Here is a 14,500-nt window from a genome sequence, read left to right on the forward strand (position 1 = left end):
CTTTGATGAGTGTTTTAAGAGTAGGTCCTCAAAAACAACAAAGCGCTTCTGCTGTATAGAGGATCTTTGACTAGTGTTTTAGAAGTAGGTCCTCAAAAACAGCAAAGCGCTTCTTTTGTATAGAGGATCTTTGAGTGTGCTTTGGCAGTAGGTTCATGTAAAGATTGAGAGTACTTCTGGTGTATATAAGACATTTGACTAGTATTTTTGCAGGAGGTGCTTAAAAAACAGCAATGTGCTTGTGTTGGATGGTCCTTAAAAACAGCATTGAGAGAATCTTTTACTAGCATACTTTTACTGTTTTACTGGCAGTAGGTCTTAAAAACGGCAACATATTTGTGTCATATAGAGGATCTTTAACTTGAGATTTTGTAGTACTTCCTCAAAAACAACGGAGCCCTCCTGCTGTATAGAAGATGTTTTAAGAGTGTTTTAAGAGTAGGTCCCCAAAAACAGCACATTACTTCTGTTGTATAGAGGATCTTTGAGTAGTGCTTTGGCAGTAGGTTCATTAAAAGATTGGGAGTCCGTTTGGTGCATAGAAGATCTCTGACTAGTGTTTTTGCAGGAGGTGCTCAAAAAGAGCAGTGTGCATTTGTTATATAGTCCTTAAAAACAGCTTTCCTGTCATTGAGAGAATCTTTGACGAGCATGTTTGGCGGTACGACTTAAAAAAACAACAACATTTGTGGCTTATGGAGGATCTTTGACTTGCGTTTTTGTAGTACCTCCCTCAAAAACAACGGAGCGCTTCTGCCGTATAGAAGATCTTTGACGAGTGTTTTAAGAGTATGTCCTCAAAAACAGCAGAGCGCTTTTGTTGTATAGAGGATCTTTGACTAGTGTTTTAGAAGTAGGCCTTCAAAAACAGCAAAGCGCTTCTGCTGTATAGAGGATCTTTGAGTAGTGCTTTGGCGGCAGGTTCGTTAAAAGATTGTGAGTCTATTTGGTGTATAGAAGATCTTTGACTAGTATAGTTGCAGGAGGGGCTCAAAAACAGCAGTGTGCTTTTGTTATATGGTCCCTAAAAACAGTGCTCCTGTCATTAAGAGAATCTTTGACGAGCATGTTTGGCAATTTGTCCGAAAAACGGCAACATATTTGTGTCGCATAGAGGATATTTGACTTGCGTTTTTGTACTATTTCCCTCAAAAAGAGTGCTTTTGCTGTACAGACTATCTTTGAAGAGTGTTTTAAGAGTAGGTCTTCAAAAACAGCAATGTGCTTCTGCTTTATAGAGGATCATTGACTAGTGTTTTGGGAGTAGGTCTTCAAAAAAGAAAAGCGCTTCTGCTGTACAGAGGATATTTAAGTAGTCCTTTGGTAGTATCAATCAATCAATCAATCAATCAATGATTATTTATATAGCCCTAAATCACTAGTGTCTCAAAGGGCTGTACAAACCATAACACAAACCACAAAAACCTCCTCGGTAGGTTCGTCAAATGATTGTGAGGAAAGTGCTCTTGTTGTATAGAAGATCTTTGACTAGTATTTTGCAGGATAATTCTCAGAAACCAAAACAACAAAGCGCTTCTGCCGTATAGAAGATCATTGACGAGTGTTTTAAGTGTAGGTCCTCAAAAACAGCAGAGCGCTTCTGTTGTATAGAGGATCTTTGACTAGTGTTTTAGAAGTAGGCCCTCAAAAACAGCAAAGCGCTTCTGCTGTATAGAAGATCTTTGAGTAGTGCTTTGGCAGCAGGTTCATTAAAAGATTGGGAGTCTATTTGGTGTATAGAAGATCTTTGACTAGTATAGTTGCAGGAGGGGCTCAAAAACAGCAGTGTGCATTTGTAATATAGTCCTTAAAAACAGCTTTCCTGTCATTGAGAGAATCTTTGACGAGCATGTTTGGCGGTACGACTTAAAAAAACAACAATATTTGTGGCTTATGGAGGATCTTTGACTTGCGTTTTTGTAGTACCTCCCTCAAAAACAACGGAGCGCTTCTGCCGTATAGAAGATCTTTGACGAGTGTTTTAAGAGTAGGTCCTCAAAAACGGCAGAGCGCTTTTGTTGTATAGAGGATCTTTGACTAGGGTTTTAGAAGGAGGCCCTCAAAAACAGCAAAGCGCTTCTGCTGTATAGAGGATCTTTGAGTAGTGCTTTGGCAGCAGGTTCATTAAAAGATTGGGAGTCTATTTGGTGTATAGAAGATCTTTGACTAGTATAGTTGCAGGAGGGGCTCAAAAACAGCAGTGTGCTTTTGTTATATGGTCCTTAAAAACAGTGCTCCTGTCATTAAGAGAATCTTTGACGAGCATGTTTGGCAATTTGTCCGAAAAACGGCAACATATTTGTGTCGTATAGAGGATCTTTGACTTGCGTTTTTGTACTATTTCCCTCAAAAAGAGTGCTTTTGCTGTATAGAATATCTTTGAAGAGTGTTTTAAGAGTAGGTCTTCAAAAACAGCAATGTGCTTCTGCTTTATAGAGGATCTTTGACTAGTGTTTTGGGAGTAGGTCTTCAAAAAAGAAAAGCGCTTCTGCTGTACAGAGGATATTTAAGTAGTCCTTTGGTAGTATCAATCAATCAATCAATCAATCAATCAATGATTATTTATATAGCCCTAAATCACTAGTGTCTCAAAGGGCTGTACAAACCATAACACAAACCACAAAGACCTCCTCGGTAGGTTCGTCAAATGATTGTGAGGAAAGTGCTCTTGTTGTATAGAAGATCTTTGACTAGTATTTTGCAGGATAATTCTCAGAAACCAAAACAACAAAACAACAAAGCGCTTCTGCCGTATAGAAGATCTTTGACGAGTGTTTTAAGAGTAGGTCCTCAAAAACAGCATAGCGCTTCTGTTGTATAGAGGATCTTTGACTAGTGTTTTAGAAGTAGGCCCTCAAAAACAGCAAAGCGCTTCTGCTGTATAGAAGATCTTTGAGTAGTGCTTTGGCAGCAGGTTCATTAAAAGATTGGGCGTCCTTTTGGTGCATAGAAGATCTTTGACTAGTATAGTTTCAGGAGGTGCTCAAAAACAGCAGTGTGCTTTTGTTGTGTGGTCCTTAAAAACAGCACTCCTATCATTAAGAGAATCTTTGACGAGCATGTTTGGCAATTTGTCCGAAAAACGGCAACATATTTGTGTCGTATAGAGGATCTTTGACTTGCGTTTTTGTACTATTTCCCTCAAAAAGAGTGCTTTTGCTGTATAGAATATCTTTGAAGAGTGTTTTAAGAGTAGGTCTTCAAAAACAGCAATGTGCTTCTGCTTTATAGAGGATCTTTGACTAGTGTTTTGGGAGTAGGTCTTCAAAAAAGAAAAGCGCTTCTGCTGTACAGAGGATATTTAAGTAGTCCTTTGGTAGTATCAATCAATCAATCAATCAATCAATGATTATTTATATAGCCCTAAATCACTAGTGTCTCAAAGGGCTGTACAAACCATAACACAAACCACAAAAACCTCCTCGGTAGGTTCGTCAAATGATTGTGAGGAAAGTGCTCTTGTTGTATAGAAGATCTTTGACTAGTATTTTGCAGGATAATTCTCAGAAACCAAAACAACAAAGCGCTTCTGCCGTATAGAAGATCATTGACGAGTGTTTTAAGTGTAGGTCCTCAAAAACAGCAGAGCGCTTCTGTTGTATAGAGGATCTTTGACTAGTGTTTTAGAAGTAGGCCCTCAAAAACAGCAAAGCGCTTCTGCTGTATAGAAGATCTTTGAGTAGTGCTTTGGCAGCAGGTTCATTAAAAGATTGGGAGTCTATTTGGTGTATAGAAGATCTTTGACTAGTATAGTTTCAGGAGGGGCTCAAAAACAGCAGTGTGCATTTGTAATATAGTCCTTAAAAACAGCTTTCCTGTCATTGAGAGAATCTTTGACGAGCATGTTTGGCGGTACGACTTAAAAAAACAACAATATTTGTGGCTTATGGAGGATCTTTGACTTGCGTTTTTGTAGTACCTCCCTCAAAAACAACGGAGCGCTTCTGCCGTATAGAAGATCTTTGACGAGTGTTTTAAGAGTAGGTCCTCAAAAACGGCAGAGCGCTTTTGTTGTATAGAGGATCTTTGACTAGGGTTTTAGAAGGAGGCCCTCAAAAACAGCAAAGCGCTTCTGCTGTATAGAGGATCTTTGAGTAGTGCTTTGGCGGCAGGTTCATTAAAAGATTGGGAGTCTATTTGGTGTATAGAAGATCTTTGACTAGTATAGTTGCAGGAGGGGCTCAAAAACAGCAGTGTGCTTTTGTTATATGGTCCTTAAAAACAGTGCTCCTGTCATTAAGAGAATCTTTGACGAGCATGTTTGGCAATTTGTCCGAAAAACGGCAACATATTTGTGTCGTATAGAGGATCTTTGACTTGCGTTTTTGTACTATTTCCCTCAAAAAGAGTGCTTTTGCTGTATAGAATATCTTTGAAGAGTGTTTTAAGAGTAGGTCTTCAAAAACAGCAATGTGCTTCTGCTTTATAGAGGATCTTTGACTAGTGTTTTGGGAGTAGGTCTTCAAAAAAGAAAAGCGCTTCTGCTGTACAGAGGATATTTAAGTAGTCCTTTGGTAGTATCAATCAATCAATCAATCAATCAATCAATGATTATTTATATAGCCCTAAATCACTAGTGTCTCAAAGGGCTGTACAAACCATAACACAAACCACAAAGACCTCCTCGGTAGGTTCGTCAAATGATTGTGAGGAAAGTGCTCTTGTTGTATAGAAGATCTTTGACTAGTATTTTGCAGGATAATTCTCAGAAACCAAAACAACAAAACAACAAAGCGCTTCTGCCGTATAGAAGATCTTTGACGAGTGTTTTAAGAGTAGGTCCTCAAAAACAGCATAGCGCTTCTGTTGTATAGAGGATCTTTGACTAGTGTTTTAGAAGTAGGCCCTCAAAAACAGCAAAGCGCTTCTGCTGTATAGAAGATCTTTGAGTAGTGCTTTGGCAGCAGGTTCATTAAAAGATTGGGCGTCCTTTTGGTGCATAGAAGATCTTTGACTAGTATAGTTTCAGGAGGTGCTCAAAAACAGCAGTGTGCTTTTGTTGTGTGGTCCTTAAAAACAGCACTCCTATCATTAAGAGAATCTTTGACGAGCATGTTTGGCAATTTGTCCGAAAAACGGCAACATATTTGTCTCGTATAGAGGATATTTGACTTGCGTTTTTGTACTATTTCCCTCAAAAAGAGTGCTTTTGCTGTACAGAATATCTTTGACGAGTGTTTTAAGAGTAGGTCTTCAAAAACAGCAATGTGCTTCTACTTTATAGAGGATCTTTGACTAGTGTTTTGGGAGTAGGTCTTCAAAAAAGAAAAGCGCTTCTGCTGTACAGAGGATATTTAAGTAGTCCTTTGGTAGTATCAATCAATCAATCAATGATTATTTATATAGCCCTAAATCACTAGTGTCTCAAAGGGCTGTACAAACCATAACACGAAGCACAAAGACCTCCTCGGTAGGTTCGTCAAATGATTGTGAGGAAAGTGGTCTTGTTGTATAGAAGATCTTTGACTAGTATTTTGCAGGATGATTCTCAGAAACCAAAACAACAAAGCGCTTCTGCCGTATAGAAGATCATTGACGAGTGTTTTAAGTGTAGGTCCTCAAAAACAGCATAGCGCTTCTGTTGTATAGAGGATCTTTGACTAGTGTTTTAGAAGTAGGCCCTCAAAAACAGCAAAGCGCTTCTGCTGTATAGAAGATCTTTGAGTAGTGCTTTGGCAGCAGCTTCATTAAAAGATTGGGCGTCCTTTTGGTGCATAGAAGATCTTTGACTAGTATAGTTTCAGGAGGTGCTCAAAAACAGCAGTGTGCTTTTGTTGTATGGTCCTTAAAAACAGCGCTCCTATCATTAAGAGAATCTTTGACGAGCATGTTTGGCAATTTGTCCGAAAAACGGCAACATATTTGTCTCGTATAGAGGATCTTTGACTTGCGTTTTTGTAATACCTCCCTCAAAAACATCAGAGCGCTTCTGCTGGATAGAAGATCTTTGACGAGTGTCTTAAGAGTAGGTCCTAGCCATTATGGACAACACCTCCCACCCACTACACTCGGACCTTGCGGAGAGAATGAACACGTTCAGTGGAAGGCTCAGACTCCCAAAATGTAACACGGAACGACAGAGGAGGTCCTTCATACGGACTGACTGTATAATGCATGTTCCTTGACTGCACTTAAATGTAGAATATATTTATATTATTCATATATTGTATATATTATAATATATGGTATATATTATTTATGATTATTATTGTTTATTGTGAGCGAACTGTGGTGCTGAATTTCCCCCAGGGATCAATAAAGTACTTTCTATTCCAGGGGTGGGAACCTATGGCTCTCGAGACACATGTGGCTCTTTTGATGACTGAATCTGGCTCTCAGTTAAATCTTAGCTGACATTGCTTAACACAATAAGTAATGAATAATTCCGCTGGTAATCACAATGTTAAAAATAACGTTCAAAATATAAAACATTCTCATGCATTCTAATCCATCCATCCGTTTCAACCGCACGTTCAAAAAATAACGATGTTATTAAAAATAATTAGAGACTTATTATACCCTAAAAATGTTGGTTTTACTTAAAAAATGCACGCATTTAGTTGTATTCAGTGTTAAAAAATATGATATGGCTCCCACGGAAATACATTTTAAAATATTTGGCTTTCATGGCTCTCTCAGCCAAAAAGGTTCCGAACCCTTGTTCTATTCTATTCTATTCTAAAAAACAGCAAAGCGCTTCTGCTGTATAGAGGATCTTTGACTCGTGCTTTGGCAGCAGGTTCATGTACAGATTAGGAATAAAGTGTTTGTGTCATACCGAGAATCTTTTAACTAGTTTTAGGCAGTAGGTTGCAAAAAAAAATAAAAAAATAAAAATACCTTGGCGGAGGTTTTATTTATTTTTCAAATATTTTGTTTTTTTACCCGGTGAATATCGAAGCCTATGGCAAGGTTTTCCCCTTTGCCCTCTTTGGGCGTGGCTCTCTTCTCTTTCTGCTGCAAGCAGATCAGCACCTCGTCCTCCACCTTCTTCACGTCAAACACGTACTGCGGAGAGGAACAAAGGTCAGTGCGCCCTCTAGTGTACGACTGTCGTCATTATCGTCTCGACCCACCTGAGGGTTCTGCAGGAACGTGGCCTTGTGGTTAATGCAGCCTCCCGATCGGTTGCGCAGGGGGTCCTGCCGGTGCACCCAGGAGCCCCTCATCACCTCCTCCTCCCAGGTCTTGTGGATGCTCAGGTAGGAGGTGTTGATGAGGCGGCACAGGATCAGGTCGGTGAAGTACTGGCAGAAGTCGTCAAAGGTCATCCTGCGGGAGGGCGGGACAAGGAGAGGAGTGGGTACCGACTAGAGGGGGAGAGCTTTGAGAAGAAGACCTTCCACAGGTGCAAAAATAAGAGGAAATGAGATCGGGGCAAAGGAGAAGATTTAACGTTAAGGAGACGTTCTGCTTATTTTTTTGTCGTGTTGGATTGGGACGAAATTAAAAGTGTTACAAATATTCAAGTCGACATAAGTACAAACCCGTTTCTATATGAGTTGGGAAATGGTGTTAGACGTAAATATAAACGGAATACAATGATTTGCAAATCATTTTCAACCCATATTCAGTTGAATATGCTACAAAGATATTTGATGTTCAAACTGATAAACATTTTTTTTTTTCCAAATAAACATTAACTTTAGAATTTGATGCCAGCGACACATGACAAAGAAGTTGGGAAAGGTGGCAATAAATACTGATAAATTTGAGGAATGCTCATCAAACACTTATTTGGATCATCCCTCAGGTGTGCAGGCTAATTGGGAACAGGTGGGGGCCATGATTGGGTATAAAAACAGCTTTCCCAAAAAATGCTCAGTCTTTCACAAGAAAGGATGGGGCGAGGTACACCCCTTTGTCCACAACTGCATGCGCAAATAGTCAAACAGTTTAAGAACAACGTTTCTCAAAGTGCGATTGCAAGAAATTTAGGGATTTCAACATCTACGGTCCATAATGTCATCAAAATGTTCAGAGAATCTGGAGAAATCACTCCACGTAAGCGGCATGGCCGGAAACCAACATTGAATGACCGTGACTTTCGATCCCTCAGACGGCACTGTATCAAAAACCGACATCAATGTCTAAAAGATATCACCACATGGGCTCAAGAACACTTCCGAAAACCACTGTCACTTAACACAGTTAAATGATAATGATGGTAATGGGTTGTACTTTTATAGCGCTTTTCTACCTTCAAGGTACTCAAAGCGCTTTGACACTACTTCCACATTTACCCATTCACACACACATTCACACACTGATGGAGGGAGCTGCCATGCAAGGCGCCAACCAGCACCCATCAGGAGCAAGGGTGAAGTGTCTTGCTCAGGACACAACGGACGTGACGAGGTTGGTACTAGGTGGGGATTGAACCAGGGACCCTCAGGTTGTGCACGGACACTCTCCCACTGCGCCACGCTACTTTGCAAAGCGAAAGCCATTTATCAACAACATCCAGAAACATGCCCTTTCCCAACTACTTCGGCACATGTTAATTATTATTTGCAAAAAAAATAAATAAAGTTTATGAGTTTGAACAACAAATATCTTGTCTTTGTAGTGCATTCAATTGAATATGGGTTGAAAAGGATTTGCAAATCATTGTATTCGTTTATATTTACATCTAACACAATTTCCCAGCTCATATAAAAACGGGGTTTGTAAAACGACCGTCCATTATAGAAAAAAGTGGCTTTCTGCTGAGCGCTCAAATTTACGACGCAAAATCTTGCCTAGAAATTGTGTGTGAATGCTGAGCTCAGTAAAGTGTAATGTAAATTACACGAAAGTAATCAAACCAACTTAAGTTCGCAGAAAACTGAATTGCATCAATCAAAACTCATTTCATTGCATGTGAAGGGTTTCAAATTAAAATGGGATTAAACCCAATCAATAAAACGAAATAAAGAAACACAATTCAACTTGAATTAGAAATTAAACAAATCCAAATAAAATTTAAACAAAATAAAAAATTAAAACCAACTTAATTCAAATAAAATAATAAAAAATACACAAGAGAGCTCCTGCAACCAACAGCTACTACGGTGGCCCCATTTTGGAAAAACTGGACTGAACATTGGCCGAGAGCTAGTGGACAGCCTGTGACGGAGTAGGCTCTCTTGGTTGCTTTGTCTGGGCGTGGTGCCCCCACCTCAGCACATGATGGCGTGGAGCACTGTGTGTATGTTGGTGTTAAAATTGTGTTTTGTTTTGTTGTCTATTCATGGCGCAATTGTATGTGCGCAATACGTCTTATTTGTTGCTCTTTTTTCTGTTTTTTTCGTTGTTTTATTTTTGTAGCTGTATGTACAAAAGGGGCCACTGAAATGACAGCTGGCTGCATCAGCTTTTTACTCTTTTTGAGTCGTTTTTTTGTGTGTTTTTTTGTGTTTTTACCGTATTTTTTGTTGACTTTTTGTATCTGCACTTCACTCACAAATTTACCCTTTTGAGGTATAAATACACTCAATTACACTAAAGTAATCAAGCCGACTTAAGTTCACAGAAAACTGAATTGCATAAATTAAAACTTATTTAATTGCATGTGAAGGTTTTCAAAATAAAATGAGTTCAAGCCCTAAAACTAAATAAACACAATTGAATGAAATTCAACTTTAATAAGAAATAAAACTAAATCAAAATCGAATTAAAACAAATTTAAAAATTAAAACCAACTTAAAAATTTAAATTAAATAAAATGAAACAAAAACGTTATAAATTAAATACACAAGAGAGCTCCTGCAACTAACAGCCACTGTTGTTGCTTTTTTTTGTTTTTTTTTCGTTCTTTTACTTTTGTAGCTGTATGTAGAAATGGGGCCACTGAAATGGCAGCTGGTTATATCAGCTTTTAACTCTTTTTGTGTCGTTTGTGTTGTTTTCGTGTGTTTTTACCTTTTTTTTTTTGTTGACTTTTTGTATTTGCGCTGCAACCACATCATTTCCCCTTTTGTGGTATAAATACACTCAATTATACTAAAGTAATCAAGCCGACTTAAGTTCACAGAAAGCTGAATTGCATGAATTAAAACTAATTTAATTGCATGTGAAGGTTTTCAAAATAAAATGAGATTAAGCCCTAGAACTATATAAACACAATTGAACGAAATTCAACTTGAATTAGAAATAAAACTAAATCGAAATAAAACAAAAGTACAAATAAAAAACAACTTAAAAATGTAAATGAAATAAAATGAAACAAAAAAATTATAAATTAAATACACAAGAGAGCTCCTGCAACCAACAGCCACTGTTGTTGCTCTTTTTTTTCTTCGTTCTTTTACTTTTGTAGCTGTATGTAGAAATGGGGCCACTGAAATGGCAGCTGGTTGCATCAGCTTTTTACTCTATTTGTGTCTTTTTTGTGTGTTTTTACCTTATTTTTTGTATCTGCATTGCAACCACATACTTTCCCCTTGTGTGGTATAAATAAAGTATATCCTACCCTATTCTAAATTAAAACAAATAAAAAGAGCAACAAATAATAATAATATTGAATCGTTTCAAGAAAACAAATTACTTTGTGAAATATTCTGAACAATTGATCTTGTTTCGGGATGAGTTATATGAAATCATTTTGTGGAATTACATGTAATATAGACTCATTAAATCAAATAACAGTTAGTTTGTAACATGGATTAATAAAATGAAGACGCTCATGAATACATCACAGTATATAGTAGCAATCCCTGCTGTAGATATGACGCGTCAGTGCCCTCTAGGGGCTGTCGGCATCATTGTTTTTGATCTTGTTGCTCAAATAACCCAATATTTTGGTGTCAGCAAGTAGGAGGTGGTTTCCTGAAATATGCATAAGTGACCAATCTCAAATTTAACCCAGATTGAAAAGTAATTGAAAGGTAGTTGATGAGCCTTTTGTCTGCTTTTGTGTTTTGCCGCACCGTGTTGGGGACATTCATTAGTGCAGTTGCCTGTTTTTAAATGTTTTATTTTTTTAATTGTGAGTTACTTGTTTGGGTGAGAAAAAAAGAACATTCGACATGTGTTGAATTGTATTTAACTTAATAAATTAAACTACTATATTTTTCGGACTATAAGTCACAGTTTTTTTTCATACTTTGGCCGGGGGTGCGACTTATGCTCAGGAGCGACTTATGTGTGAAATTATTAACACAGTACCGTAAAATATCAAATAATATTATTTAGCTCATTCACGTAAGAGACTAGACGTATAAGATTAGGAATGACGGATTGTTTGGTAAACATATAGCATGTTCTATATGTTATACTCAACAACAACAAAATGGAAATGCTGATTATCGGTCCTGCTAGACACCGACCTCTATTTAATAATACAACTTTAACATTTGACAACCAAACAATTAAACAAGGCGACTCGGTAAAGAATCTGGGTATTATCTTCCACCCAACTCTCTCCTTTGAGTCACACATTAAAAGCGTTACTAAAATGGCCTTCTTTCATCGCTGTAATACCGCTAAAATTCGCTCCATTTTGTCCACTAAAGACGCTGAGATCATTATCCATGCGTTTGTTACGTCTCGTCTCGATTACTGTAACGTACTATTTTCGGGTCTCCCCATGTCTAGCATTAAAAAATTACAGTTAATACAAAATGCAGCTGCTAGACTTTTGACAAGAACAAGAAAGTTTGATCACATTACGCCTGTACTGGCTCACCTGCACTGGCTTCCTGTGCACTTAAGATGTGACTTTAATGTTTTACTACTTACGTATAAAATACTACACGGTCTAGCTCCATCCTATTTTGCCGATTGTATTGTACCATATGTCCCGGCAAGAAATCTGCGTTCAAAGGACTCCGGCTAATTAGTGATTACCAAAGCCCAAAAAAAGTCTGCAAGCTATAGAGCGTTTTACATTCGGGCTCCAGTACTCTGGAATGTCCTCCCAGTAACAGTTCGAGATGCCACCTCAGTAGAAGCATTTAAGTCTCACCTTAAAACTCATTTGTATACTCTAGCTTTTAAATAGACTCCCTTTTTAGACCAGTTGATCTGCTGTTTCTTTTCTTTTTCTCCTATGTCCCACTCTCCCTGGTGGAAGGGGTCCGGTCCGATGGCCATGGATGAAGTACTGGCTGTCCAGAGTCGGGACCCAGGATGGACCGCTCGTCCAGAATCGGGACCCAGGATGGACCGCTTGCCTGTGTATCGGCTGGGGACATCTCTGCGCTGCTGATCCGCCTCCGCTTGCGATGGTTTCCTGCTGGCTCCGCTGTGGACGGGACTCTCTCTGCTGTGTTGGATCCGCTTCGGACTGGACTCTCGCGGCTGTGTTGGATCCACTATTGATTGAACTTTCACAGTATCATGTTGGACCCGCTCGACATCCATTGCTTTCGGTTCCCTAAAAGGGGGGGGGGGGGGGGGGGGGGGGCCCACATATATGGTCCTCTCCAAGGTTCTCATAGTCATCATTGTCACCGACGTCCCACTGGGGTGAGTTTTCCTTGCCCTTATGTGGGCCTACCGAGGATGTCGTAGTGGTTTGTGTTGTGGTTTGTGCAGCCCTTTGAGACACTAGTGATTTAGGGCTATATAAGAAAACATTGATTGAGGGTTATTTGAGTGACTCTTAACATAATATGTTACGTTAACATACCAGGCACATTCTCAGTTGGTTATTTATCCGTCATATAACGTACACTTATTCAGCCTGTTGTTCACTATTCTTTATTTTAAATTGCCTTTCAAATGTCTATTCTTGGTGTTGGGTTTTATCAAATAAATGTCCCCCAAAAAATGCAACTTATACTCCAGTGTGACCTATGTATGTTTTTTCCCTTCTTTATTATGCATTTTCGGCAGGTGCGACTTATACTCCGAAAAATACGGTAATAATAAATACTAAGAATAAACTAATGTTAAAAAAAACACAAAACAATGTTTGGGAAGTAACACCAGTATGTGTTAGAACGGAGAAAAATAATAGCACACGCTTCTGGAACAAGCTGTGCATTTTTTGCTGCAAAGGTGAAAAAAACTGGACTGCAGTGCAAGGCGGAAATGTCTCACCAGAACTCGCCGTCATCCTGCACGGTGACGCCAAGCTTTTCCCTCTCGCTCTTGCTCACCTTGTTCCACTCCTCTGAACTGCAAAGAAATGGCATCATAATGAAGGTACGCGTGTGTGTAGAGAAATCGGAAGCATAAGTGTGGGACTCGAACACACGCCCCTCGGAAAGTAACAGGTTTTTCTTCTTTTACCAAAGCATGCCCAGATTATTCGGTGAGAGCGGTGGAGTGATCGAGGAAGAAGAGCGCGTAGTCTCCTTAACAATTGTCTGTTTCTGCCATCAATTATTCAGACTCCATTATCCAGCATTACCACCAGCCCCTGTTTGTTTCACAAGAGGCTGGTAACTAACAATTCAAAGACGGAAGGCTGTCGTGGGACCAACTTCATCCCGGGCTTACTTACAGTATTCCCCGGAGTGCCGAGAAGGCTAAATGCAAAAATAAAAAGAACGAGGCGTTCCTGCGGAGAGAGAACAGCCGAGGAGAGCGGGGCCTCTTGCACACAACAGTAATACGGTTTCAGCGAAGAATCAGTCAGCTCAAATTTGGACAGATTGCTTTGGGAGCGGTGCAGCGGGGTAAACGCTTTCTGAGGTCTATGTTATTGTCTAGTGCGTCTTCTCAATCGTACGTCACGCTACACGGATTCCTAATCAAATTTCAAGTACGGAACATTCAGTACGGTGCAGAGACAAACTACATTAACAGGCTTTCTTTACTGGGAATGCTGGGGGGAAGAAAAGACAACGGAAGAGACAAGAAAGCAAAATTTTATGGAAATCATGATAGCAGATTATTAGTATTATTTTGGTACGGGTACCAAAATGTATTTTATACTTTTCAAAAATAAAAGGGGACCAGAAAATATGTAATTATCAATCAATTGGCTTTATTTTATCAAAAAATCTTTTAGTACCACATTTCCTGGACTATAAGGTGTACTTAAATTATTTTTTTCCCCTCAAAACTCAACAGTGCGTCGTATAACCCAGTGCGCCTAATGTACGGAATCATTCTGGTTTTGCTTACCAACTTTGAAGCAATTTTTTTTAGTACATGGTGTAATGATAAGTGTGACCAGTAGATGGCGGTCAAACATAAGAGATACGTGTAGACTGCAATATGATGGCAATATGACTCAAGTAAACACCAACATTTTATATGTCCTATTGAAAATACAGAACAGGGGTAGGGAACCTACGGCTGGAGAGCCAGATGTGGCTCTTTGGATGACTGCACCTGGCTCTCACATAAATCTTAGCTGACATTGCTTAACACGATAAGCCATGAATAATTCCACTGGTAATCACAATGTCAAATATATTGTTAAAAATATAAAACATTCTAATGCATTTTAATCCATCCATCCGGTTTCTACCGCGCCTGTTCAATAGGTCGCATTAATAGTAAGAAGTATTTTATTTATTGTTGGTTAGCTTCAGAATAACAATGTTATTAAAAAGAATAAGAT

At 38.9% G+C, this 14,500-nt stretch overlaps 1 protein-coding gene across 2 annotated transcripts in view; it reads right to left on the bottom strand.

Annotated features, from left to right (window-relative positions):
* Window positions 1-14,500, bottom strand: part of capn5b (calpain 5b) — a 138,263-nt gene that overhangs the window by 7,446 nt on the left and 116,317 nt on the right. For both annotated transcript variants that reach the window (XM_061898927.1, XM_061898926.1), the window contains exons 7-9: window positions 13,027-13,104; window positions 7,077-7,272; window positions 6,886-7,008 (exon numbers count right to left, since the gene is read on the bottom strand). In XM_061898927.1, the coding sequence (XP_061754911.1) occupies window positions 6,886-7,008; window positions 7,077-7,272; window positions 13,027-13,104 (397 nt within the window). The remainder of the gene's footprint in view (window positions 1-6,885; window positions 7,009-7,076; window positions 7,273-13,026; window positions 13,105-14,500) is intronic.

This window comes from Nerophis ophidion, linkage group LG04 (assembly GCF_033978795.1).
Source record: "Nerophis ophidion isolate RoL-2023_Sa linkage group LG04, RoL_Noph_v1.0, whole genome shotgun sequence".
Lineage (NCBI taxonomy): Eukaryota > Metazoa > Chordata > Actinopteri > Syngnathiformes > Syngnathidae > Nerophis > Nerophis ophidion.